Source organism: Camelina sativa, chromosome 4 (genome assembly GCF_030686135.1).
Source record: "Camelina sativa cultivar CO46 ecotype springtype chromosome 4, ASM3068613v1".
Lineage (NCBI taxonomy): Eukaryota > Viridiplantae > Streptophyta > Magnoliopsida > Brassicales > Brassicaceae > Camelina > Camelina sativa.
The window spans coordinates 27656975-27682558 of NC_141883.1; the positions used below are offsets into that span (position 1 = coordinate 27656975).

At 35.8% G+C, this 25584-nt stretch overlaps 3 protein-coding genes and 1 non-coding gene across 5 annotated transcripts in view; 2 read left to right on the forward strand and 2 right to left on the reverse strand.

The window, feature by feature from the left end:
• Window positions 1-7936, reverse strand: part of LOC104782150 (small ribosomal subunit protein uS7z) — a 47720-nt gene extending 39784 nt beyond the window's left edge. The window contains exon 1 of the mRNA XM_010507004.3: window positions 7842-7936. The gene's annotated coding sequence lies outside the window, so the exon portion shown is untranslated. The remainder of the gene's footprint in view (window positions 1-7841) is intronic.
• On the forward strand, window positions 114-2918 carry LOC104782161 (putative membrane-associated kinase regulator 3). Its single transcript, XM_010507017.3, has 2 exons — window positions 114-1025; window positions 2725-2918. The coding sequence occupies exons 1-2, from the start codon at window positions 139-141 to the stop codon at window positions 2822-2824; spliced, it is 987 nt and encodes a 328-aa protein (XP_010505319.1). The 5' UTR covers window positions 114-138; the 3' UTR covers window positions 2825-2918.
• Window positions 7937-13928: 5992 nt separating the features above from the next.
• LOC104782162 (protein SODIUM POTASSIUM ROOT DEFECTIVE 2-like) lies at window positions 13929-15938 on the forward strand. 2 transcript variants are annotated; one of them, XM_010507019.3, is made up of 3 exons: window positions 13929-14854; window positions 14952-15030; window positions 15653-15938. In XM_010507019.3, exons 1-3 carry the CDS (start codon window positions 14294-14296, stop codon window positions 15811-15813), a joined length of 801 nt encoding a protein of 266 aa, XP_010505321.1. In that variant the 5' UTR covers window positions 13929-14293; the 3' UTR covers window positions 15814-15938. The 2 variants fall into 2 exon arrangements, with proteins under 2 accessions (XP_010505321.1, XP_010505322.1); XM_010507020.3 differs by having other exon boundaries at window positions 14057-14854; window positions 14955-15030.
• An 8779-nt stretch (window positions 15939-24717) lies between these two features.
• On the reverse strand, window positions 24718-24824 carry LOC147946262 (small nucleolar RNA R71). Its single transcript, XR_015597936.1, has one exon. It is a non-coding gene; the product is annotated as a small nucleolar RNA R71 (small nucleolar RNA).
• Window positions 24825-25584: the final 760 nt, after the last annotated feature.

Sequence of the window (25584 nt, forward strand, 5' to 3'; positions counted from 1 at the left end):
ACTTTAAAAGATGCTCTTTCCCTCTTCTCAGTTCTCTCAGTCCCTAGAAGTAAGTAAAGAAGTAAAACCACAGAGAGAAATATATATACACACAGACACAGATACATACACAATCTTTTAACATAATTAAAGAAAGACATGGATTTGCATGAATCAGAATCAAGAACACATGTTATGTCCAACGATGGTGATGATGATGGTTACATTGACTTGGAGGTCAATCTCTCTTCTTCTTCTTCTTGTCCGTCGTCCTCAAGCTTCTTCACCTTCAACGTCACCTCCTCACCACCGCCGCAAAGCCGAGAGTTCGAGTTTCAAATGTGCTCCACCGCCGTAGTTTCCGGCGAATCAACCACATCTCCGGCGGACGAGCTTTTCTACAAAGGTCAACTCCTACCTCTTCATCTCCCTCCTCGTCTCAAAATGGTACAAAAGCTTCTTCTTGCTTCCTCCTCCTCCTCATCCGCCGCAGCAGCAACAGATATTCCAACCTCTCCACGCGCCGCCGCAGCCGTATCTTCCTCGCCAAGGAGGTTTAGTAGCAGCGAGATCGGAACAGACGAGCAATGTTACTTCGAGATTTCGACAGAGCTCAAGAGATTCATAGAGAACAACGAGAACCATCTCGGAAACAGTTGGAGCAGAAAGATCAAACAGTCATCGATTACACAAAAGCTCAAAGCCTCACGCGCTTACCTAAGAGCTCTGTTCTCGAAACCAGGGTGCTCAGATTCATCAGAGATCAACCCAAGATTCAAAACAGAACCTTGTAAAACCTCAAGAAAGAAGAAGAACCCATTTGTGAACAGTGATCAGAATCCTCAGTTGATTCATAGGAGATCGTTCTCAGGTGTGATACAGAGACATTCTCAAGCCAAGTGTTCAACATCTTCTTCTTCTTCTTCCTCTGCTTCGTCGTTGTCGTCTTCGTTCAGTTTTGGATCAAACGGGTCGTTGGATCTGCAGACTCTGATGAGAAGCAGCAACGCGAGTGATAACTCCATCGAAGGAGCGATTGAGCATTGTAAGACCATCATTAGTGGGGAGTACTCACAAAGTTACTCTCATATTAATTAATTATATAATTAATATTAAATTAATTAAAGGAACCCTAAGAAAACTTAAGCAAAATCAGCCTATTACTAGAGAACCCCAAAGAAGGTTACTCAAACATTTAAATAATAATTTTTTAATTTGTATTTATTAATTATCAAACTTTAATTATTTAAAATTATTTATATTACATTAATCAAAAACAGACTTGATTAATCAAAAACATGCTTCAACAAGAACACAACATAAAAAAAAAAAAAGATGAAATGTTTCAAAGTGTACATGTCGTAAAACAAAAGCAATGTGATTTCAATAAAAAATAGCTTCACTTCAACGATTGTAAAGCAGAAGAAGTAGTGACAAGGCTAGACAAAGTCCAACGAGAAGTGCATTGTTGTAAGTGGTTGGCTTGTTCTGCATTGGGTTCTCTCGTGATCAACAAGACTAGACAAAAGACCAACAAAATTTGAAGGAACAACAAAACCAAGCAGTTGAGAAACAGAGAGACCATAAGAGAAAGTAATCAATTTACTAAGTAGGCTTCCTACTAAACCACATACAAAGACTTAGAGGCACCAAGCAAAAGCATACTCTCATAATGCAGCAAAAATATCAAAATTAAAAGCTTTGCATTTGACCCTAAATTCTACACAAGATCATAGAACAGATCCATGCAAACAGAAATCAATCAAACAAAACCAACCCTAACACAAGCTTCATCGGTAATCAAAACAAAGATAGAAATTTTCATACCTATCCACTGAGCCCATTGTGCAATCAATGGAGAAAAGATTAATGTCCAGTGAACTTGCTGTCTCTTGCGTTCTTCTTCCCAAAAATCCTCCATAGTACGCTTCTAAGAGACACACAACAGATAATAATACAAAAAAGGGTTCCTCTTCTCATCTCTTTTCAAAAACAAACACAAACTGAAACACTAACCTCATTGTACCCATCTCTACTATTTCCTAACAAAGGTTCGCTACTTCCTAACAAAGGTTCACTTAAAGTTTCAGATTCAGTTGCATCCTAACGTTCACAACCAAATTCTAACCAAATAAACCAGTCACAACCAAGTTCAAACCAAAATCCAAATCAATTGATTGAATCAAGCAGCAATTACTAAGAATCGATTACATGATTGTTTCTTCTCTTTTGGAGTACCACTACGTTGGAGGATCTCGAGCTCAACGAGACCTAGAGACATGAGACCCAAAGTGAGACCAGACATAATTCTGGCCAACATCCTCGCCGCAACCACCGTCGACCTAACACCAACAACCCTCGAGTTTCATATGAATCGGCGATTGCGGCAAATAGAGGAAAGAAGAAAGACTTACGATCTCAAGAGCACTGAGAGCATCGACCATGGAAAACGAGGTGAATCGACTGATTTTTCTGGTTTCAAGATGAATCGGCTTCCATCGCCTTTTGGATTGAGAGAAGAGAGAGGATCGGGAAAGAGAGAAAGAAGAAAAGGGAAAAAGAAAATTCTTTTATATTTACCCATCTACGTATCATAACAGGCCACGTCGCGTTGCTTACTGCGTTCCTTAATTCCTTCCCATAGAATCGCTTCTCTTATTAATGGACTGAAAAATGAATTTTAATTAGACTTTTGGGCCCCAATAACAAGAGTATCGATGAGAGAAACTCTCAGTAATGATGCTCTAAGCAATCATTTACAACTAGAAAGAGCAATGTGGCTGAATCTGAGCTCTGTTCTTCAAGAACCTCTGTTTCTACTTGTGGTGAACTTGATAGAGATTGAGATTCTCAGATCTGTGACCAACGCTCTCTCTGATTCTCTCATTCCAAAAGGATACCAAAAAAAAAGAGAAAGGACATAAAAAAAGTTCGAAAAAGATGACTTTTTTCTTCTACTCTGATTTTTTTTTTTTTTTTTTTACTTTTGTAATTTTTAGATTCTTTTGTGTGCCTTTTTGTTTTAGAAGTTTACTGAATTCGAGGTTTCTTTATGTGTTATAATGTTAATGCTACAAAAATTACTAATTTCAAGGTTCTTGGGTTACTTATTTTGTGAACAGAGCACTTATTTTTTTTTTGAATAGGTAATGACTTTTAAAAAAAAAAGAAGACGAAGAAGTCAAAACAAAATTTATAAAGTATTACTAATTGATTGTCTAGACTCTAGCTACAAAATACTCCCATGTCCCACAAACATTCATATTTTAAGATATTTTTTTGTCCTATAAAAAATTGATGTTGTAATCATTGAAAATATTTAAAATTTTAAATTGTTATTGGTTTAAAATTAAAAATATTTTTTTAGTCAAAGAAAAAAATATATTTAAATTCAATAACATTGTTTTTTTAAAATGTGTAAAAGATTTTAAACATTAATCTTTATTCTTTATGGGACAAGAGGAAGTATTTACATAGTTCTTGTTGACCGATAATTAACACGGGATACTTTTGACCGCCCATTTTAGAAATTGGAGAAACCAAATTGGAGCAGTAAACTAGTAATAATAGTACTATCTAGTTTTTGTAGTTTGATTATTTAAATAAAGTATTAATCATGACAAATCATAAAAAGAAAGACTGATAGGCATTTAGTCACCATAATTAAGATTTGAAATAACGTTCGACTCAACGTTAATCGTGTTTGACTTTGAACCCTTATTTTTGCGTCAATTGTTACCAGTAGATTTAGATTTTGTTCCGTCAACATGCATTTATGACACGTGACATGACGCAGTTGAAGATTTTTGTACACATCAAAACGTTGTACTGGTTGAACGAATTTTCAATTCACTGGATCCATTTACATTTTATAATGATCTCATTTTTGTATGCATATATTCGTGCTTTGCACAAAATATATATATATATATATTTACGAGTTTGTGTTGTAATGCTAACAATAGTAATCTCGTGGTCAGGGCCGGACCGAATATATTTGCTGCCTAAAGCAAAATTGCCCATTAACAAACTGAAATAAAATTAAAATTGGCAATCAGCCTGTTTCAGGATTCGAACTCGACACCCACGCTGCCCTTAACATAGACTTAGCCACTGTACTAAAGGAATTTTTTGTAAACTTATGCCCTTAATTTGTTCATATATTTGTGATGCCTAAAGCATCTGCTTGTTGGGCTTTAGCCCCGGACCGGCTCTGCTCGTGGTTGTTCTATGGTACTAAACTCCTAAGACATTTTGCATTTATGCAGCTCATCAGCTAGTAGAGCCTAGAGGAGATGATCACATGTCACTAGTTTGTAGCATTTACTAAGATTTTTTATTTTATTTTTATAAGCTGTTAATAAAATTAAGAATTTATACATTGTACAAAAACTTACGGTAGAATGGTTTGTGTAAATATCATTATTATATTTAAATCTAGTATGATGCATGTTATTGACAAATCAACAAGTAACACCAGCAAAATATAATGACTGAGATGTTAAGAAATATATAAAATAGGAGAAAAATGTCAATAAATAGTAAAAATCAGTTACAAAATTATATCAAAAGAAATTGAGGTAGTAAAGTAAGAGGATACAACTTGGATATATTAATTTATTTTGGTTTAAGTGGAATGACTTTGGGTTTTAGTATTTAAACCCATAATTTCAACTTTAATTCGATTTTCTTGGATTTAATATTAAGGCTTAAAGTATGTAAAGCAGATTTCACTTGCGGGAAAATTTTTAGACTGAAGTGTCTCCAATACAGTATGTTATAGAATATTTAAACATTTATAGCGTTGGCAACACCGTATTATAAACTCGAATTTCATAAGGAATACAGTTCCAATGTATTTAATTACGTGGTACGTAGCAATTTTTTTCACTTCATAACTTCTTATGTTCATTAAAATTCAGGTTTCTCTACTAATTTCAAATTATTACGTATTTCCTAATATACACCAAGTTAAAACTTTGGTGAAACTATGAGTTACAATTTCTCTAAAAAAAAAAAAAAAAAAAATTGAGTAGACCCAAAAGAAAAAGGACGAAGCAAACTGAATAAAAGGGACTTTACAGCAATAGTGAGGATCTCTCTCTCTCTCTCTCTCTCTCACTGAGGTGCCTTTTTATATGTATTTAAACTACATGTTTGTATATTACGTCAAACCTAAAAAGAATTATATTTTCCCAACAAATTTGTAATCATAGGGATACCATGCAAAATAACTATTGGTCAATATGGTATTTCTTATATTTAAATTGTATAGTAAGTAAAGATAGAAGAAGAAAAGCGAACTTAGGCCCATTTTTTTTGGGGTCCAACTTTTACATTCATATAAATCTCATATGTAGTAACCCCCACAAACATAAAAGGAATAACTCAAAAGTATCTTTTCATTAAAATATTTCAAAAATAAAATTTCAATGATTATGAGCTTCTTGAAGTTTATCACTACAAGAGATATATGGTCCCATTATGATTTATTCGATTATTCAAAGCCATACATTAGATGGTGTAAGATTTTGGATGCGAAATATTTGAGCAGTGAATGCAAGCACATAAATATATTTGTTTATAGATAATAATAAAGTGTCTTTTTTTGTTTGCATTTTGTTTTGGAATCTAAAGTGACAAAAACAATACATCTACTCATTTTGGTTTTAATGTTGAAATTTCTATAAAATATGATAATTTTACTATATCTACTTACAGATAGTTTTTTAAAAATTTAAAGATTTAAAATAGTGATGGGAATGCATGAGTAATATATCAAGTGGTTGTAAATATAGTTTTGTAATGTTGGATAAAGTCGAAATTGAGTACGCGAGGTGGACAAATTTAGTTGTGAGTTACAAAAATCTTACAGCGCGCAGCTACACAAATCTCAACAACAATCTGCGTTCAGAACATAAAGCTCTGATGAAAACTAAAATAAAAAGTAACTACACAAAAATCTTGTAAAATACTAATTTGAATGCTTAATAAACTAATAAAAAAAAGGATAACCACTTTTAGCAAAGTAAAACACATTTAAAAAAAAAAAATCATATAGTACTGTTTCGATTAGTTAAATAGACTAATATAAATCCGCGTGGAGGGAAAAAATCTCTGTTGAAAATCTTTTAAGAGTCCATGGGAAGCATAATGAGTGTCAGCTGCATGAAAGTGTGTAGCTTTCGTTTTCCATGCATCAAAAAAAGTTAAGCTTATAAATATGTCATTGATTTGTTTAATTTACATAAAAGTAATGATTTAAAGTAGCTTGTAATTATTAAAAACATAAACTTAAATTGTTTTTAAAAAATGCGACTAACTAATTATTTATCAACAACAAACTCAAAACAGTAAAAATAATACGTGGAAAAGAAACTCCTCAATTTTACACGACACTAAGAAAATACTTTCACTTAGTATTTGATTTTTTTTCATTTTTTATTTTACTTAGTTTTATTTCTTTTTCTATAATTTATTTGTTCTATTGAACCAACAAAAATAAATTAAAAAGATCTGTTTTATCTTTCTCTGTAATTAAAACCCACTCTATTTCAAGAATGATCAAGGTACGTTTGCTAGTCTAAGTGGTTTTTAAACAACCTATGATCCAATCCACTCTAATTGGATTTTAAACAACTTATGATCCAATCCACTGGAGACTTCGAATTGAGTCATGCTAGTTAGGCGACATTGACATATGAGCATGCCAGTCAACTCAAGTCGGTGAGAATAGTAGACTACTAGTGCATTTTCTAAGTTACATGTATTAACAAAGACTTTTTGTATAATTTTTTTGTTTGTTTGATAAAAGCAAATACTATATATATATATATATATATATATATATATGAAAGTGTTTTATTACATTTTCGTTAGATTAATACTATAATATTGTAAGATAATAAATGATACAAAATTTCAAAGTTTGTTTAGAATATATATCCAATAAAATCTGTATTTACTTTCTGTATATAATCAAATCGAAAACTCTTTATTTGTTTTAGAAGAAAGAAACTTACTGATTTATTTTTGTAAAAAAAGCCACCTAAATTTGACTACCAACATAGTGATTATGTGCTACTACTACTACTAGTTCCATGTCCTCAAGATCGATTAGTCTTAAAATCTAAAATCGAAAACCGTAAAAGTTAAGCATACAATTATACCATGGTCATATCATTACACGTTTATCAAAAATATTTTGAAATTGTATGTTGGCAAAAATAAAACAAAAACTAAACCTAAGAACAAATATGCATCGTATTTGTACCATTCTAACATCATCAACTTCATATATATTATAGATTTATACAGTAAAACCTCTATTAATTAATACTCGATAAATTAATAATACCTATAAATTAATAAATTTTTCTGGTCCCAAGTTGGGAATAGTGTAATTTTAGACATTATTCGATAATATAATAAAATTATAATTTTTTGAAAATTCTTTGTAAATATATGGTACCATCAAAAATATAAATTAATAGTTATATAAAATTATCTAAATATATGTATATATACACATTAATTTTTACTAGAGTTCATTTTTAAGATTTTTATTATATAAAAATCTTTGAGTGATATCTTTAAAACATGGTAATTGTTATTTTCTTTGTAATTGAATTTATAAAAATATTAGTTGTAACAATTGAATTTTATTTTTAATATATTTTTAATTAAATTAGGAATGTCTCTCTATAAATTAATAATTAATAATTTATCGAGAAATTAAAACTTTTATAAATTAATAGATTTTCATTGTCCGAGCATTATTAATTAGTAAAGTATTATTCGTGCCCCTGCATATCAGTAAACTGTTTCCCTCGGAGTAAAGTCCAAAAATCCACATGATCTACACACAGGAATCAGAAGATGAAGTGAGCTTTTCCACAGTTTCGTTGACCCATCGACGACTAAATCTTGTCAGTCTATTGGTACAATTAAAAAAAAATTACAAGATTCAAACATGTGACACATACTCATTGAAACTACAATTGATAAATTAATATATTTTATAGACATTTCAGAAAAGCTAAGATCATCGGCATTGGTTGTCCTTCGTTTTTGGTCCCCTATTATAATAATATTATTTTGAAAGGTTTTTATTTTTAGTATGAGCATTGATGTTTATTTGTATTTGGTCTTCCGAATAAAATAATAATATTTTTAAAGTTTAAAACATTAATTATTTAAAGTTGAAAAACAAAAACATACAATTAAGACATTAAAAATAGAAAACATAAAACATAAAACATCAAAAAAAAAACAAACATTTTATTCAACTCATAGCAATTTTAAAATTAATCTTAAAACATTTTATTCGTCTGAGTACTTATCAGCCAGATCGGATGATTCAGGCTGAAAGTAGCTATAGTCTTGGCCCATTTCTGAGTTAACCTGAAGATAAACAAGAAGAAGCAGATTAGACTTAATAGAACAAATGTTAAAAAGAAATCACAATCTGATTAAGTGAGTTAATACAATAGCCGAGTTACTATAACATGAAATAGACTTATATTGATTTAGTTTAAAACATGGAATACAAATCAAACAAACAGGAAATACAAAAGCCGAGTTACTAGAAATTAACCAAGAAATACAAACAACAAACACATAGTTAATATCAGAAATACTGGGACACTATCTTGTTCATGATAACTTCTTCACTCGCATTCAAGGGTTCTTTTTTGGCTAAGAGAGTGTCTAGGATGGCCAGCTTCTGTAGTTTCTCCTTTTCAGCCAATTCCTCTTTCTTGACATCCCACATGCTCTTATGGTGTTTCTTGAGAAAGAGTTGGCGCCTCAGAAGGTTGTGAGTTGCTTTGTCCAGAAGGTGGATAACTTTCCCAACGAAAGTTTTCGTTTAAACCACCTTCTTCTTGACTGTTAAGCAGGTTTAAGTAAGAAGAAGACATATAGAAGAGATTCGTAGAATCCATATGAAGAAGCGAGTAGAGAAGAGAAGGAATAAGATTAAAGATAACAAAAGCGAGTATAGAAGAGAAGGGATAAGATTTAAGAAGCGAGTAGAACTGAGAAGGGGTTACTAAATGAAAGAGATTTATGATGGAAATAGGAAGAAGTTGGTTACGGTTTAATAGGTTAAAAGGTAACTTGCAATAAGTAACAAAACATAAAGACCTAACAACCAATGTCTAATCACAATTATGACAAGTACACATTACAACTACCAAATTAAACAAGAAACTATGAACAAACCAGACCAAGACCTAGTATACATTTCACACCTACTTCGTATACATGTCGAAGCAACCATATCAATTACACAACAATCACAATTTATGAGAAGTACACATTACAACTACCAAATAAAAAACCTATAATCCTTTAACAATTAAGACAAAAAAACAAAAGTTTTAGCAAAATCAATGTAAAAAACATTTTAGCAACCATACGATTTAGTAAACTGTCAATAGCAAACGACAGAGACACAGAGACGTTGAATAGATGAACTTCGACATACTTATACAGAAACGAATCGACCTTTACACAGAGACAAATCGATCTTTACACAGCGACAAATCGATCTTTACACATGAATAAACAGAACGATTTAAACTATCTATATACAGACACTAATTCGATAACCCTAATTCGATAACCCTAATTCGAAATCTCAAATTGGGGGAAGAAGACAAACCTTATTTAGCACGATTGAACCGCCGGACAAGCTTCGGGAGATAGAGAAGATCGCTTTCGGCTTGAAATCGCCAATGGTTTGATGAGAGACACGGAAGATCGGCTTCGGGAATTCGTCGAGACAAATCGGGAGAGAAGATCGGACCGGCTTCGGGAGAAACAGAAGATCGGCTTCGGTAATTCGTCAAGAACTTCCAGTGAGAAGAACGGATCGGCTTCGTGAAATCGTCGAGGATCGGTATCGGTTTCTCGACGCTGTCGAGAGAAAAAAAAGAAGTCGAAAATTTTCTCTCTCGAAATTGTTTTATTTTAACCCTAGACAAATTCTACTACCAATCACAATAAATCACGTGTCCAAGTCGACGGACGAAAAACGTCCCAAAATAAGAATCGTTTTTTTGAATATGGGCCTTTTTTGATTTATTTAAAATCACAAAAAAATGAAGGACGGCCCAAGTGGACGCCGTTGCACATGCTCTAAGACTCAAAAAGAGTTATCCTGTGTCTCCAACTAAAATGGAAATAAAGGAAGAAGATCAATCATGTCTGCAACGTGGAACCCACGTAACTGGTTTTAACTGTTTATACACTTCTCCACTCTCTAAACAGTAAACTCTAACTACTAAAATCCATGTCCCTAATAGAAAATTTCTTATTATGTTTCTGCTTCTCAATCATCCATTCTCATAACCTTTAGATCAAATACGAGCCACATATGTGAGATATTAATATGTGATGTGCAATGAGACCACAAGTTAACGGGACCTCGTAAAAAATACTGGAAGCAAATAGGCGAAGACAGAGAGACAGTGACAAAAAGAGAGAGGGCATTTCGTAATGAGAAGCAAGGTATGAGTACTTTTCGGACCACCAACTTGTCTGTGGATAGCTTGTCTTCTTCCCTAATCCGGCAAGCTTTTTCCACTCTAATGGATTGCTCCGTCTGTTACTGTAGCTTTTGTCTAGAGTCCCGACCCAACACACCTAACCAAAGAAAAAACATTGAATATGGATTACAATAATAAGATGTCCATTTCTTTGTTATCCTCCAAGCTGGATTGTAAACACTGAATATGCCCATTAGATAAGAATTCTAATGTTGACGTCTCTTAGTTAGTCAAATTCCTGTAGAAAAGAGTTGGACAAGATCAAATTTATACAGTTGCAATGAACATATGTAGTGGGGGCTACTTTGTTTAACTTACTTATAATAACGTAATTTAGCGTAAGAAACGACACCTCTTTCTAATTCTATCATAATTTGGTCTTTAATAATGCATGTTGAAACATTCCTCAAGAAGGGATGTGATGGGGACAAAAGCTGAAACCAATGTCTACAGAACTGGTGCCATTTCGGAGAAAAATTTGGTAAACATCATCCAAATGATCAGCTTACTTTTGTATGTTTTGGGAAGGACATAGAGACGACATAGCTAGATTAAAAGTAACACGATATGTCTAACGTCACATCAGTTTGCCGAAAATATTATCTTGAATCAATAAGGCATCCAAAAGAAGAGAACCAACAACGTGCATGAATATAGATAGTAGTGTGATTGAAATGTTTACCAAACAAGTCTGTACGTTACAATCACAAGTAAAGCAAACCTGCTTCTTTGTGAGCTGTTTGCAAATAGGTGAGACAGTACAGTTAGTATCTAACTAACTTACTACATTAACAAAAATTTCAAATTATTATGCAAAATTGACCAGATTTGCCTCGAGATTATCATTATAATACACTTAACTTTCAAACTCTGATCATAGGTTGAAGCAGCATGCATGCATAAACGTACGATATCAAATTTGGCTCTCAAGTCAATATACAGTATTATCGGAACTTTAATTAATCAACGTATAGCTCTCTAATGAAAGGCGTAAACGATCGAGCTGCTCAATGCAGAAATGCAAGGACGCATGATTTCATAAAATAAAAAAACAACAAATTTCGAAACCACGACGCAACCAATATTAGCGATCGGCTCTGCTACACCTAACACCAATTGCGAGCGGCAAGTCTCTTTTTTCTTCGCGGCTCTCTTCGGCTGAAACATTAGAACCTGAAGCCACAATCGCCCAATGGGCCTTAATTAGTGCTTAACTCAAATGGTGAATAACCCTCGTATCTAACAATTAATAAAGCCCACCATACTCAGCAAAGCCTTAAGGGGATATATATTTTCTTTTTACACATCAGGGGATTTAATTTAACAATGATAGTTTAGTATCAATATATGACTCAATTTAAGATAAAACTAGAAATATATTAGGGATAGTTAAGAAAAAATCAAATTAATGAAATAAAACATACTCTTTACTCTTTAGGTTTGAGTATTTTAGAGTTAATGTTTGTTTAAGGTTCAGGTTTAGACTTTTAGCTTTTAATGTTTGAGGTATTGAACTTAAGTTTAGATTTTAATGTCCGGGTCTTCGTGGCCTAATGGTAAGGATGGGCTCTGGTTACAAACATAATCCAAGTTTGAACCATGCTGGAAGGAACTTTCTCACGAATTCTCAGACACCCACATGGGTATAAGTCTTTGCTTTTGACCCATTTAAATACCTGGAAGGGAGCTACCTATGGGTTGCCTTTTCTCTAGGGGATTAGTCTGGGCTATGTGGGCTTAGGATTACGCGTGAATTAACAAAAAAAAAGTTTAGATTTTAATTAGACTGTTTTGTTGATTTTAAAAATATAAAATATTTGATAGAAAATTGTTACTACAATGTAATTCTTTCAAAGTAATCTACTATATGTTGACCCAAAAAAAAGCTACTATATAAATATGCACTGTCTACACGGTATGCGCGACAGTGAGTATTTTTAATATCACGTTCACGTAGGAGGTTTGAACTGAGTTATACTTGAGTATAGTGAGAAATTAAAGGTTAAAAGCCTGGATACACCCTCACTTGATTTGTACCTCCAACACAGAATATTCCTCGTGTCAATTGCGTCAGATCTCAATAAACAATCCAAATTACTTAATCAGTGAAAAGTTGAGGAAGAAGATAGATAAATTATGGTAATCGTCAAAATATCTCTGACCGGCTCTAACATTTAAGCATCACGTTGTCCATTTATAAGGAAAGCTCCATTAATACTCTTTTCTCAGCATTATATATCTGTTTTTTTTTCGACCGTTACCCTCTCTGACACAGTTAACAGTGTTTCATTTGGAATTAAAAAAACTAAAAGATTAGTAAAGAAGATAAGTGAAGTAAGATTTGTAAATTAGAAAACACGGTCCACGCCCAACATCTTCATCCAGTGACAGTGAGCCAGTGAGCATGCAATTTATTTACAACTAATTAAAAAAAACTTTAGGAGAGTACGTATTTTTTCAGTATTTTTATACGTATAAGGTTTTTTCCTTAATGATATTGATTTTGGTTTTCATTTTTTTGTAGGGGAAAAACAAAAGGTACACATTCTAAACTCCCACGTGAAAAATAATTTACTATTCCCACGTTCGGAGTAAAGATCATATCATCATCACATGAAATGAAACTAGATAGCTAACCTTCGAGTACTATATATGTAGCATATTAAGTATAAAATAATTATGAAGTTGAAGATGCACTTGCATGTTTATAACATCGTAATAAATGTTAAAGAATGATACAACTACAAAATAATACTAGCTAGGAACACTTTAGCTTTGAGAGAATGAATGCTTTGGTTATATTGTACAACTATGTTCTAAAACATATTTGTACTTGTGATATCAAGGGACCCAATGATATATGGTTAAAGATTTGAAAGGGTATAGCTAGTGTGATCCGTGATTGGTATCCGTCCAAAAACTCAATTATATGTATAGCAAAGGTAAATAGTCTTATTGTTTCTTTTCATATTTGTAAGTTTGTAACCATGTTTTGTCTCTTAGAGCATGTGTATTGGTAAAACAAGTAAAAATTTCTGAGATATATTATTTTAATCTATTTCATATAAACACATTTTTGTTTTAAATTTAAAAAAATAAAAAATAAATTAAAACCAATAAAATGATGCCATATATGACATATGTCTCTCACTAAGTTTCTCATGGTTTCTCATATAAAAATCTCTTATCTCTCATCTCTCAACTTTTTCATTATTTTTGTTTTTAATATTATCCAGAATTTGGGTGAGAAACCCCCATTGCACATGATCTTAGACTTTATACATAAAATTCCAAAATAAAAAGGTAATGTAAAATTACCATACGAAAAGAGAAATATATAGTTTTAGTAAACTTTTGCTTATAAGTATATTGAGAGTCGCAGAAATCGACGAACTTATAAACTAATTAATTTAAGAAATATAGCACAACAGCATTAATTTTTTTTGGTGAGCGATTTTTTTTTTTGTTTACATAAGAGATCGATGAATGTAATTTTGTTAAAAATAATTGCATAGATATTTTAAAAAGACAAAATGTAAGAGTAAATTACAAACGCCAGCTCAACAAACTTATTACATATATGGACAAAGAACTCTTTTATCATATGAGCGTTACACTCTCTTAACTTTTCTTTGTCTCTATTCCAATCCACTTCTCTCTCTCTATATACGAGTACTAACATCTTCAATCATATACATATTACCACTCTCATCAAGATTTGTTCACATACTGTCACTTCTTGAGCTCTCTTTCTCCATATAATGAAGGGACGTATGTTCTGTGCTTCGCAAGCATCGACAGCCATATGTTCAAGCATGGACCACGTTGATCACAAACAAACCACCACCTCCGACGATGAACGAACCAGCGGCCGAGCTATAGACCGCCACAATCCTATCATTAAAGATCCCCGGAGATCATTCGCCGACGACTTCATCAAACTGCCTCCTTCCGGCGCCGAAAACGGAGAGATCAGTAACAAAAAGCTAGAGATCTATAAAGGCAGGAGGAGCTTCACTGGACGGAGAAGCACCGGCGGTGGCGGTGGAGGCGGAGCAGCTGCGTTGTTGAAGCTCATCACTAGTGATATCAGCCTAGCGAGGAAGAGTTTCAGCTGTGTTGCGAGACCCGCATGTGACTTTATAAACACCCCTGTGGGTTCTACGAGGTTTCTTTTGGGATCCGACCCGGATTCTATTTCCGGGGGGTCTGCGGGTCAGGATCCGGTTAAGAAGGTTGAAGCTGTAGTAGCTCCTGCTGGCGAAGACAAAACTTTAACGGAGGAGAAGAAGACTACTTGTGATACTGGTGGTTCAGACCAGGTAAGTTGTTTTGTTGTTAAGCATTATGAGTGGGATAAATGTAAATATATTGTGGTAAGAGTGTGATGATGATTAGAGTTGCAATATTGTGAAGCAGCAGGTCGTTGTTCTCAAAGTGTCTCTCCACTGCAGAGGCTGCGAAGGCAAAGTAAGGAAACACTTGGCCAGAATGCAAGGTGATTACATGCAATGGCCGAGCCAGACCAAAAGTTGAGCGGGCTTAGAAGAAAATTTTGTTTTTCTAGTAAAATAAAAATGTGAAATTTATAACGGCAAAATAAAATTTTATTTTTTTAGGGTAAAAATGCAAATTTTTTGAAAGATCAAAATATAAATTTTATTTTAATAGGGTCAAAGTGTAAAATTTGTTGGAGTTAAAATGAAAGTTTTAAATTTAATAGGGTCAAAATACAAAATTTGTGAAGATCATTTTGTTATTTATAAGTAAAAATATACCAAATTTTTTTTTAATGGAGTCAGCTGACCCCACTGCCACCTTACTGGTTCCGCCCCTGATTACATGCCATTCTTATATCCCTCTTTTGGCTTAAGGATCGGTTAAGTTTCAAAAAGTTCCGGTTTAGAAAATTTATGAGCAATGTACAAAATATATTATTGGCTCGGATTTGGAATTTTGGAGTATGAAAACCATAGAACTGGATTTGATTCCAATTTACCTTTTTGGCTCACTTTGATTTGGTTATATTGTCCATACCAGAGCTGGTCTGGTCTATTAATTTAAAAATCGGTTTTGGTATAAAGATGGTTTTATAACTAATGAATTTGATATCTTTGTAGGTGTAACATCCTTCAACATTGATTTTGCTGCAAAGAAAGTGACTGTGACCGGAGATATCACTCCCTTGGAAATATTGGATAGCATCTCAAAGGTTAAAAATGCCCAATTTTGGACAACTCCTACAATCCCAAAGCCAAACGTGAACATTCAAAATCCCTAATTTACTTTTACTCTTTTTTTTTTAAATGCGACAATTTACTTCTACTGAGCATGTTTGTAAAATAAATGGTAAAGTTTCAAAACCTTACTGCCATAAGAGCCCCCTTGGTAGGTTTCATTTTGATACTTTATCCGATCCAATCACCTCGTCCTAAGATTCTTAAACTTGTCATTGTTACATGCATGTTTGCATTTTCCACAAATGCTTTAGACTTAATATAACTTGTAGAATAGTATGTAACTTTCTAAAGCAAACAGACTTTTGGTTTAATATTAAATCTGATATAGTGCTATGAGTTCATCTGTCAAAATTTCTCTATTTCTTCAATCTCCTTCCTTACCTATCACTTCATCAATATCATCTTTTCAAGTTCGGCTACTGCCTTTGTACCTCCACTTGGTTTTACGTATCTTATATTAACTTGAAAAATAACCTCTGTATCCATGGATTTTTCCTGTCTATCTTATGCCTCGGGTAAGATTTTATTAATCAGAGCAAACATGTACAAATCAAGAGATTTTTTACCTCCAAAAAATAGAAAAACGTACAAATCAAGAGCTTAAAAAAGCTCCTCTTCAAACACACCTGAGCTTTACAATTTTGAACCTATAACTCTCTCAGTAGTTCACTATTATGTGGAAAAAAAAAATGAGTCTAATGAGCTCCAGAAACATTACACACCAATAGAAAAGTAACAAGTTCTTATCGGCCTATGTTTTTTTTTTCACAACTAACGAAACAGCTTCTCTTAAACACCCTTCTTAACCTCCTACAAAATGGACAATTAATAATTCATCATTAATCACATTAGTATAAAATAAAAAAGCAATAAATGACAAAAAGCATTACTCACAGTGGTTTGACGACGTTCATAAGATTGTTTTATTGCATTATCATATGCAATTAGTTCATCTTGAGAGAGCCTGCTTTTTATAAAATCATTTCTTATATACTTCGAACAGGTAGGCACAGGACAACTTAATCTGACTTCACCATGAGTTACTTCAGAATTGATGTATACTTGAAAAAAATAAAAAAACAAAATTAATATCATCTAAAGAGAGTCACAAAACAATCATTTAAAAAACACTTTTAATTTTGTGGGATACCTAAGATGCATCTATTGCATAAGTAGTGTCCACATCCTATGTTTTGACACACTTCTTTATTCCAGCACCTAGGACAACTAGCCTGAAAATAATAACCTAGTTTAACTATGGGTTCTCAACAAGTAAATACAAATACCAAAACTGTATAACACATACCACAGCAAAGTCATGTTTAGGGTTGTTAACAATGTCCTTTGAGACTCTTTCATACTCATCAGAAAGCAAGAAGTTTGAATCAAACTTTTGTTCATTCCTAGGCAAAATATAATTTATAATCAGTGATTAAGAAGAAATTTAGTATAACAAGAATAGTGGGGGAATATATACCAGCCATAAGAAAGAAGTAGAGTTGTTGCTTTGTCTCTACTAATTCTTATCCGTGACACAAGCTTCGAAATAGTAGCATAGGGCTCAGGCTCTGACTGTGTCTCAAGCTCTTGCTCGTGTGTAGTATCCATATTAAACCCTTGTGAGATTAATTCGCTTGAATATGGATACTCTGTTTAATCAAACACTTCCACAGCCTGAGAAATAGAGGATTGAATGAATCAAAACCAAATCCAGCCCAAGATCTCGAGTAAAGAAACAATTTGAATTTAGAGAAAACGAATTGATTAAACTTGCCTTCACTTTATCCGAACTGATTAGAAACTATCCACAAAATGCAGAAACTATATCTCGTTTTCTCTCTAACTTCTCTCAGTTCATCTCTCTGTTTCAATGCATAAAGAATTTATCAATCAAAAAAGAAACTAAGATGAAGCTTTGGGTCTATAATTATAAAACCCTTTAACAATGAAAACAACAAAAGGAACCCAGAAACGATCTATCTTGAGTCTCCTCTTTTCTCTTCACGTACCTCTCAGTTTCTTCTTTCTCTGTTTCAATATGCGTAAGGAATCGATCAAAGAAGGAAGAAGACGCAGAAGCTTTGGGTCTTGAATCAGAGAAAACAAATGCAGAAACGGTTTGAGTTCTCCTCTTTAATATCTCTTTACGCACCTCTCAGCTTCTTCTTTCTCTGTTTCATTATGCGTAAGGAATCGATTAAAGAAGGAAGAAGACGCAGAAGCTTTGGGTCTTGAATCAGAGAAAACAAATGCAGAAACGGTTTGAGTTCTCTTCTTAATATCTCTTTACGTACCTCTCAGTTTCTTCTTTCTCTGTTTCAATATGCGTAAGGAATCGATTAAAGAAGGAAGAAGACGCAGAAGCTTTGGGTCTTGAACAAGAGAAAACAAATGCAGAAACGGTTTTGAGTTCTCTTCTTAATACCTCTCTCTCAACTTCTTTCTCTGTTTTAATGTATGAAGAATCGATTATAGAAAGAAGAAGACGAAACGTTTGGGTCTTTAAACCCTTGAAAACGCAGAAACGAACAATCTTGAGCTTCTTTCTCTGTTTCAATATGCGTAAGGATCAAGGAATCGATTCAACAGTGAAGAAGACGAAGCTTTGGCTCTTTTTAAACCCGTCCGTAACTGTAAAAACAAACTAAAATCGCACGTGTGACTCCCACACGTGTAACTCCCACACGTGTGACCAATGAAAATTTAAAGATTAGATTAGCCATCGGATCGGACCTTCTGTTTCAACCTGCATGTCTCGCCTAAATATAAATATATATATATATATATATATTATAATTAAAAATATGATTTATTTTTGGTGTAAAATCAAAATCTTTGATGAGATATACGTGGTCAACGCATTATGAAATTGTGAGATGGTGGGAAAGGTATTATCAACTTTTGTTACTTAAATTTATATATTTTATTTCGCATATACTATACTACGGTCATGGTCATGGACTCATGGTGTGTTCTAACTTCTAAAGTTCTGTTTTCGTAATTCGTATCATTGTCGAGATTAAAAATCATCATTTGATACATCTTAATATCATATTTAAGAAAATCCTCGCTGAGGGTCTAAATTCTTCAGAAGTAGATAATATATCATCGTTTTTACGGTTTTTAATCATGATATAAGTATGCTTTTTGAGTCTTTTGATTTGTTTTCTAGGTTGTTTTTGTGTCATTACAGGTTTTCTAGGATTTTGGCACGGATGAAGCAAAGTGGAGCAATTTGGACATTTTAGAGCATTTAACCCGGAGGAAATAAACTTGGAGTCGAAACAGAGTGAAGGTGTCGATCGACAGCACCTCGACATCGATCGACATCCTTGTTTATCCGATGAGAGAACAAGAATTGGAAGTTTTACAATTTTGCCCGAAGTTTTCCACAATTGCATCATAAGCCCCTGGACGTGTTTTAAGATGTATATATTTTATTTTTGGGTTTTAGAAACCTCGAAGTTATTTTCTAGCAATTTTTGAGAGAGAGATTATTGAGAGCTTTTGGGAGAGAAGAATCTGAATTCTTTGTAGAGAGAAGATTTCTAAACTCCCTTTTTACTATTCAATAATCTATTGCTTATTATTCAGAAATATGTTCTGTTCTTCATTGAATATGTCTGAGTAGTTTGCTTGTTAGGTTTAAGGTTTTTCATAGGGTTTTTATGATTTATTAGATCTGTAATTTTTAGGGTTTTTAATCTTTTATGATCTTCATCTTTGTTTGTTCTTCACAATAATTCTTGATTGATCACCTAGAATTGTTATCATAGAGAAATAAATTAAATATGAGAATATGATTGTTTTCCTGATTAAACCATTGATGAGCAAAATATTTATTACAAAGAGATTTGAATTAATAATTTTGTGAACATATCTAAACCTGTTCTTAAAGCTGATTTTTAACTAAAAATTTTATAAAGAGATTTGGATTTTCTAGTTTCAAATTTAGATAATAATTGCAGTGAGAACTGAATTGTTTTACAAAATTGTTTAGAGTTCTAGATCTGATTTTTAATTGCTTGAACCTTAATTAATTTATCTGATTTAATATTTCATAATTTCCTGAGAAATTCCCTAGGCTTAACCTTTTGATTTTCTGATTTCACAACAGTTTAATTTAATATTTTTGCATTGCTATTTTAATTCAAATTAATTTGTTTAGCTTAATTACAAAACTCTATAATTTATTGAGTAGTCTAGAGTCCTTGTGGAATTCGACCCCTAAGTACTGCAGTGACCTCTAAATTTGAGAGAGTAGCTCTAGGGATTAATTTGAGCATATCAAATTTTGGCGCCGTTGCCGAGGACTCTTTGATCTACCTTTAGATTTGAGTTTTTAATTTCGTCTAAATTTTTGTTTTTCTTTTCTACTTACACGTTTTTGTTTTTCTTCTCTTTGGTGTTTCAGGTGTATGCCTCCTAGACCTCACACAAGGAGCAACAAGACTATTCCTACTGTGAAGCTTTCAAACCAAGAGTTGGGAAAACTTGAGCGTGAAAACCGAAAAGCAGCCAAATCATTGAAGATGGTTAATACAATCATTTTGATGTGTGATGAGGCTGGTGTTTTGAGGGATCTAGAAGGCCACTTGCGCAATGAGCAGGGCCAAAAGCTTCATGCAGAGGGCAATGTGATTGCTGAACCTGTTGTCGACGAGCAAGCTGTCATCAATCAGCAAGTTGCTGCGGATGATAATCTTGGTGTCGATCGACACCAACAGGGTATCGATCGACACCCCCTTCCTGTAGACGGACGTGGAGATGCAAACCACGCCTAAAACCGGGTTCGAAGACAGGACAACAACCGAGACTTGATCAAGACCATTGCTGACTACAACCGGGCTGATCTTGTGTATGAGAACCAGTTTGCTATTGTTCCTCCTCCATTCCAGAGGAATGATTTTGAGTTGAAACCGACTTATTTTCAACTTTTTGGGCAGAAAACTTTCTTTAACCTGCCCAATGAGAAGCTTTTGGACCACATTGAGCACTTTGAGGATCTTGTGACCAGTATCAAGGCTAATGGAGTGATTGTGTAATGACCCTCACCAAGGAGTAAAATTCAAAATAAAAATCTCTGGCCAAAGGACTGGAGAGGACGTAAACGGAAGGTAAGGAAGGAAGGTAGAAAAAGCACGGAAGGAATGTCCGAGAAATTCTGGACAGATCGAAAGATGGCCGATGGTACCATGTACCATGTACTGTACTGGACGTACCAGACGAGCGCCGAAGGGAATTTGAGAAAGTAAGGGCGGACCGAGAGATGGCCAAGTCGACCGAGACATACTGGCCATGTTGACCAGGACGTACTGGCCGTGTTCTCCGAGACGTACTGCCCGAGTCGACCGAGACGTACTAAGCCGATAGTAACCAAGAGACCGAAAAGACTGTCCAAGAAATATCGAGAGAACCGATACTGTCCGAGGATTGTTGAGAGGAGAGCGTCCGGGCGAGACAAGATATGTCGAGGACTGTCGAGGGCGCCAGACGAAGGGACGAGTTTTATCGGAGAAAGGAGGAAACATGTGCCTTTGCGAAACTGTCCAATCGCATTGCATGCATTCATGTAGAGAGAATTTTGGTGTTTTAATTGGAGTGTCGCAAGCTGATTGGGCGGTGAGATACATGCGCCACATGCAGCCAAGAAGGAAGCAACTTGTCAAACCGCACTAATGAAGAAGAAGGAGGGGTCGCGCCTATTAATAGAGGCTCGCGACTTCATTTGCTCATTTTTCTCCCTTTGCTCCGAAATTTCTCAAACACTAAAGTCTTGTTTTCTCTCAAAGTCGAGAGAGAGATCAAGAGAGAGATCGAGAGAGAAAGAGAGATCATCGACGCTTGCGTTAAGAAAAGATCGAGAGGGAGCCGATAGAAGACGGTGTTGTGTAGAAGCGATCGAAGGAATCGAGAAGAGAAGCGGTTTGCGATCTGGAGAAAACCAAGAAGCGAGACGGGCTTGTGATCGAAGAAAACCAAGAGCGAGTCGGCGGTTGCGGATCGAGAGTGAGACGCGGTTTACGGTTGAGTAAAGACGAGAGCGAGAAGCTGTTGGACGCGAAGAGGGGGGAGTTTGTCTAATCGAGTGGTGCGGTGAAGTCCGGTAATCATCGACGGTAAAGGGTGAGTTCTTTGGTTTTGTGTGCGGTGCTGCATGGATCTTTAGATCCTTGCGGTCACCATTTGCGTGTTGCATGTAGACTAGATTCATGGTAGAATCGGTTTAAATTGGATGCATGCGTAATATGGTAGGATTCATACTAGTGAAATGTTTAAATGCACATCTAGCATGAATCAGCATGCGAATGAATTTGGATGCATTTTAAGTAAGATGGACACTTAAAATTTGGTTAAGAGGACTGCATGCATGATTAAATTAGTGAAGTTCATTCGATTTATTATTGCATAAATTCGTGGGAGGTTAGCTTAAATGCTTAAACGAATTTTAAAAGATTTAATTGGTTAACTCAAATGAACTTGCATGCTTCATTGGACTAAGAGGATTTAAGAGGTTAAATCAGAATGGCCTTGCATGCGTAATTTTGGACTTAAGGATTTAAAGCGGTTAAATCAAACGGTTGCATGCGTATTAGGACTTGTTGCATCAATTTTGCTTAAGTTGCTTAATTTGGTTGCTTGCATGTAGAATAATCTTAAGTTGCTTGATTTGTGTTTCTTGCTCCTTGTTGATTATTGCTTGCCGTAATTCTTGCTTGAGTTCATGCTTGTTTGCTTGATCTATCATTGCTTGAATTATTGTGTGTTTTATTTTAGCTTAGTCTCTTGAATCTGTTTCTCGAGTCTTAGCTAGAATAGTAGTGTCGATCTCTGTTCCAAATGCGGTTGTCACGCGTGAGTTCCCGACGACCACTCACGCGGGACACTGTCACGGCTAGCTAGCTACTAGCGTGACCGCTACATGACGATGTAGCATAATTGCGGGCTCATTGCTGGTGACCTTTGTGGTCTCGGCATGGGGGATGGTATGGAACGGAACAGATTATCGAGGGCCCTTAGGTGAAAAGAGTCTAGAGTATTTCAAGCGATCCTTGTAGTATTCTAGATGTCTTTGTGTGGTGGAAAAGTTAAGGAGTCTAGGGTATTTCAAGTGTTTCTTGTTTATTCTAGTCGTCCTTGCGAGTCGTGTGGAGTTAAGAGTCTAAAGTTTCTTTAGTCGTCTTTCTCTGTGAGTAGCAAGTCTAGATCGTTCGAGTCGAGTCGTAGTGATCTAACCTCTCTCGCTTGTGTGTGGTTTAATTTGCTTCCGCTATTGTTTCTGTTGCGTTGCTTTGATTACTTGCTGTAATTACTTGCTTTGATTACTTGCTAGTTTGCTTTAGTTGCTTGTTTTCTTTGCTTGCCGGGGTAGTCGGGCTGGGGAAAGTAGAGTCCTGTTTAGGAGAAAGGGGTACCCAGGCACACTGAGTAATCTTAGATTACTCATGATAATATTTTGTTTTGCATGAAGCCTAAGTAAGTCTAGAGCTGGAGCAAACATTAGGGCAACTTCAGTGGTTGAAACAGTTGCCAGCCGAATCATTGACAAATTGGCATGATGTCAAGGTGGCCTGTAACGCCCGCGTCCCGCGATCCTAAAGGGGGGCAGTTTGTTTTAAGGAAATCGATAGCTATATGAGCTTAAGTAGCTAAGTTACTAGCTCAAATAGCTGGAATACGAGCTGAATGAGCTGAACTAGCTCGATGAACAAGTAGTTCAGCTGCGGACAGCTATCGGCCAGCTATGGACAGCTATAGGCCAGTTGCGGACAGCTATGGACCAGCTGCGGACAGCTAGGCCAGCTAGTATGAGCTCGTCCAGCTAGCGTCCAGCTAGCGTCAGCTCGACTAAGCTCGGCCAGCTGGACGGCGGTGGACAGTCTCCGGGCCAGCTGGGGAGCTCGTGGACGGTCATGGGACGGCATGACCAAACAAGCATGACCGAACGGGCATGGCTGGACAGGCACGGACGGACAAGCATGTCCGAACGTGCACAAATGAATGGTCTTGATGGACAAGTGCCTTTTGGATCCTAGACTTCGGCCAGGGCACTATAAATAGAGGGCAAGGCCTTCATTCCAACACACCATCATCCTTCCATCGTCCATCTAAGCCTAAGTAGAAAAGGGGGGGGAGGGGTGCGGCTCGGCGAGTTTACTCGTCCGAACTGATGTGCATGCTACCTCTCTATAAAAGGTACGATGAGACGAGCGACGGTTCGGCAAGCGGGCCGATCCGATCGTAGGATAGGCGGCGGTTCGTCCGGGGAGACGAACCGATCGTAGGATGATCGACGGTTTGATCATAGAGTTGGACCGATCGAAAGGTTATTGACGATCTGCGTCAATGGATGGATCGATCGAGGGTTGACCGGTGATTCAATCGCTAGTCGGATCGGGTGATCAAAGGATCGACGATACGAGTCGTAGGTTGGATTGATCGGTCGGGTGGTCGACGAGTCTGTCGGAAGTATCGGCCTGGTCGGAGGTCGATCGGCGATTCGATTATGGGGTCGGATCGTTCGATCGGAGCAGGCGCTGATACCAAGATCGACAAGTTGATGGCGTACAATGGTATGACCGATGGGTCAACTAATGGCACGTCCGATGCCAAGATTCGGGAACACGAGTGGTTCGGGAAGTCGGTAGAGCAACCGTTCACTGTGAACCAAAGGTACTATATGTCCCCATCCCTAATAAGTGCAAGCCTGTGAGGTTGGTTGGTTGTATGGCTTAGCACAAATGGATGAGTCAAGGTTAAAGTTATATTCCGCTGCGTAAAGGGGTTATAAAGCATGGCCGCGAGCCAAAGCTAAGTAACCAAATCAAAGGATATTCGGCCGGGAATGGGACCGAATGGAAGCCGTGACTGCGGACACTGGGACGTCCGGGTCGGGGTTTTTCATGGCCTTCCTCAACTATTTCTATGATGATGCAATGTCAGATGAACTGAGAGTCAAGCTGTCCTCTTTCAAGCAAACACCTGATGAAGCTTTCAAGGCCGCTTGGGTGAGATTTAAAGCTTATCAAAGGGACTGTCCACACCATGGTTTCTCAAGGGTTCAATTGCTGAGTATCTTCTTCAGAGGGTGTGACTGGGAGTATCAGTTGGCTTTAGATGCTGCAAGTCATGGGAATTTCAAGACAAGATTTCCAGAAGATCCTGAAGCTTTGATTGGAAACTTGGCTTTTAGCAATAGTACTAAGAGAGCAGATGCTGAAAGGAAGAGACTACATGGAGGATTCGATTCAAACCAGTTAGCTTCTGTTAATGTTAAGCTGGATTCAGTGCATAATCTCCTTGTCGGCAAGAAATCTGTTCACTTTGCTGCTTAAGTTGAGACATATGAGCCATAACCTGATCAAGGAAATTATGAGGAAGAAGATGTGAACTATGTCTATGGGAATCAAGGCCAGCGGTTTGGTAATCAACAAGGCAGCATGCCTTATAGTGGAAACAACCAGCGCAGTAACCTTCAGGGCAATTCTTCTGGTTTCACGTCCAAACCTGACTATCAAAGGCAACAACAAGGCAGTGGATACACAAGGACTTATGGTAACAACTCCTATCAGTCCCCTCCTCCGAAGACAACAGAAAGTAGTAAGATGGAAGCTATGTTTGAGCAGCTTTTGCAAGGTCAGGAGCAGATGACAGTGACTTTCAATGGGAAGCTTGACAATGTCTACACTGAACTTAATGGGAAATTTGAAGAATTGAACATTCATGCCAAGAAGCTGGAAAGTCAGGTTGCACAAACAGCTGGATCTGTCAAAAGGCAAGAAGGATTTCTCCCTGGGAGAGTTGAATTAAAT

Bases quoted from the DNA above. Each gene is read 5' to 3' on its own strand.
- LOC104782161 (XM_010507017.3), top strand. From the start codon at position 139: ATGGATTTGCATGAATCAGAATCAAGAACACATGTTATGTCCAACGAT. The intron at 1,026-2,724 runs TAAGACCATCAT...GTAATGATGCTC, and splicing joins GAAGGAGCGATTGAGCATTG to TAAGCAATCATTTACAACTA.
- LOC104782162 (XM_010507019.3), top strand. From the start codon at position 14,294: ATGAAGGGACGTATGTTCTGTGCTTCGCAAGCATCGACAGCCATATGT. The intron at 14,855-14,951 runs GTAAGTTGTTTT...ATTGTGAAGCAG, and splicing joins ATACTGGTGGTTCAGACCAG to CAGGTCGTTGTTCTCAAAGT. The intron at 15,031-15,652 runs GTGATTACATGC...ATATCTTTGTAG, and splicing joins ACACTTGGCCAGAATGCAAG to GTGTAACATCCTTCAACATT.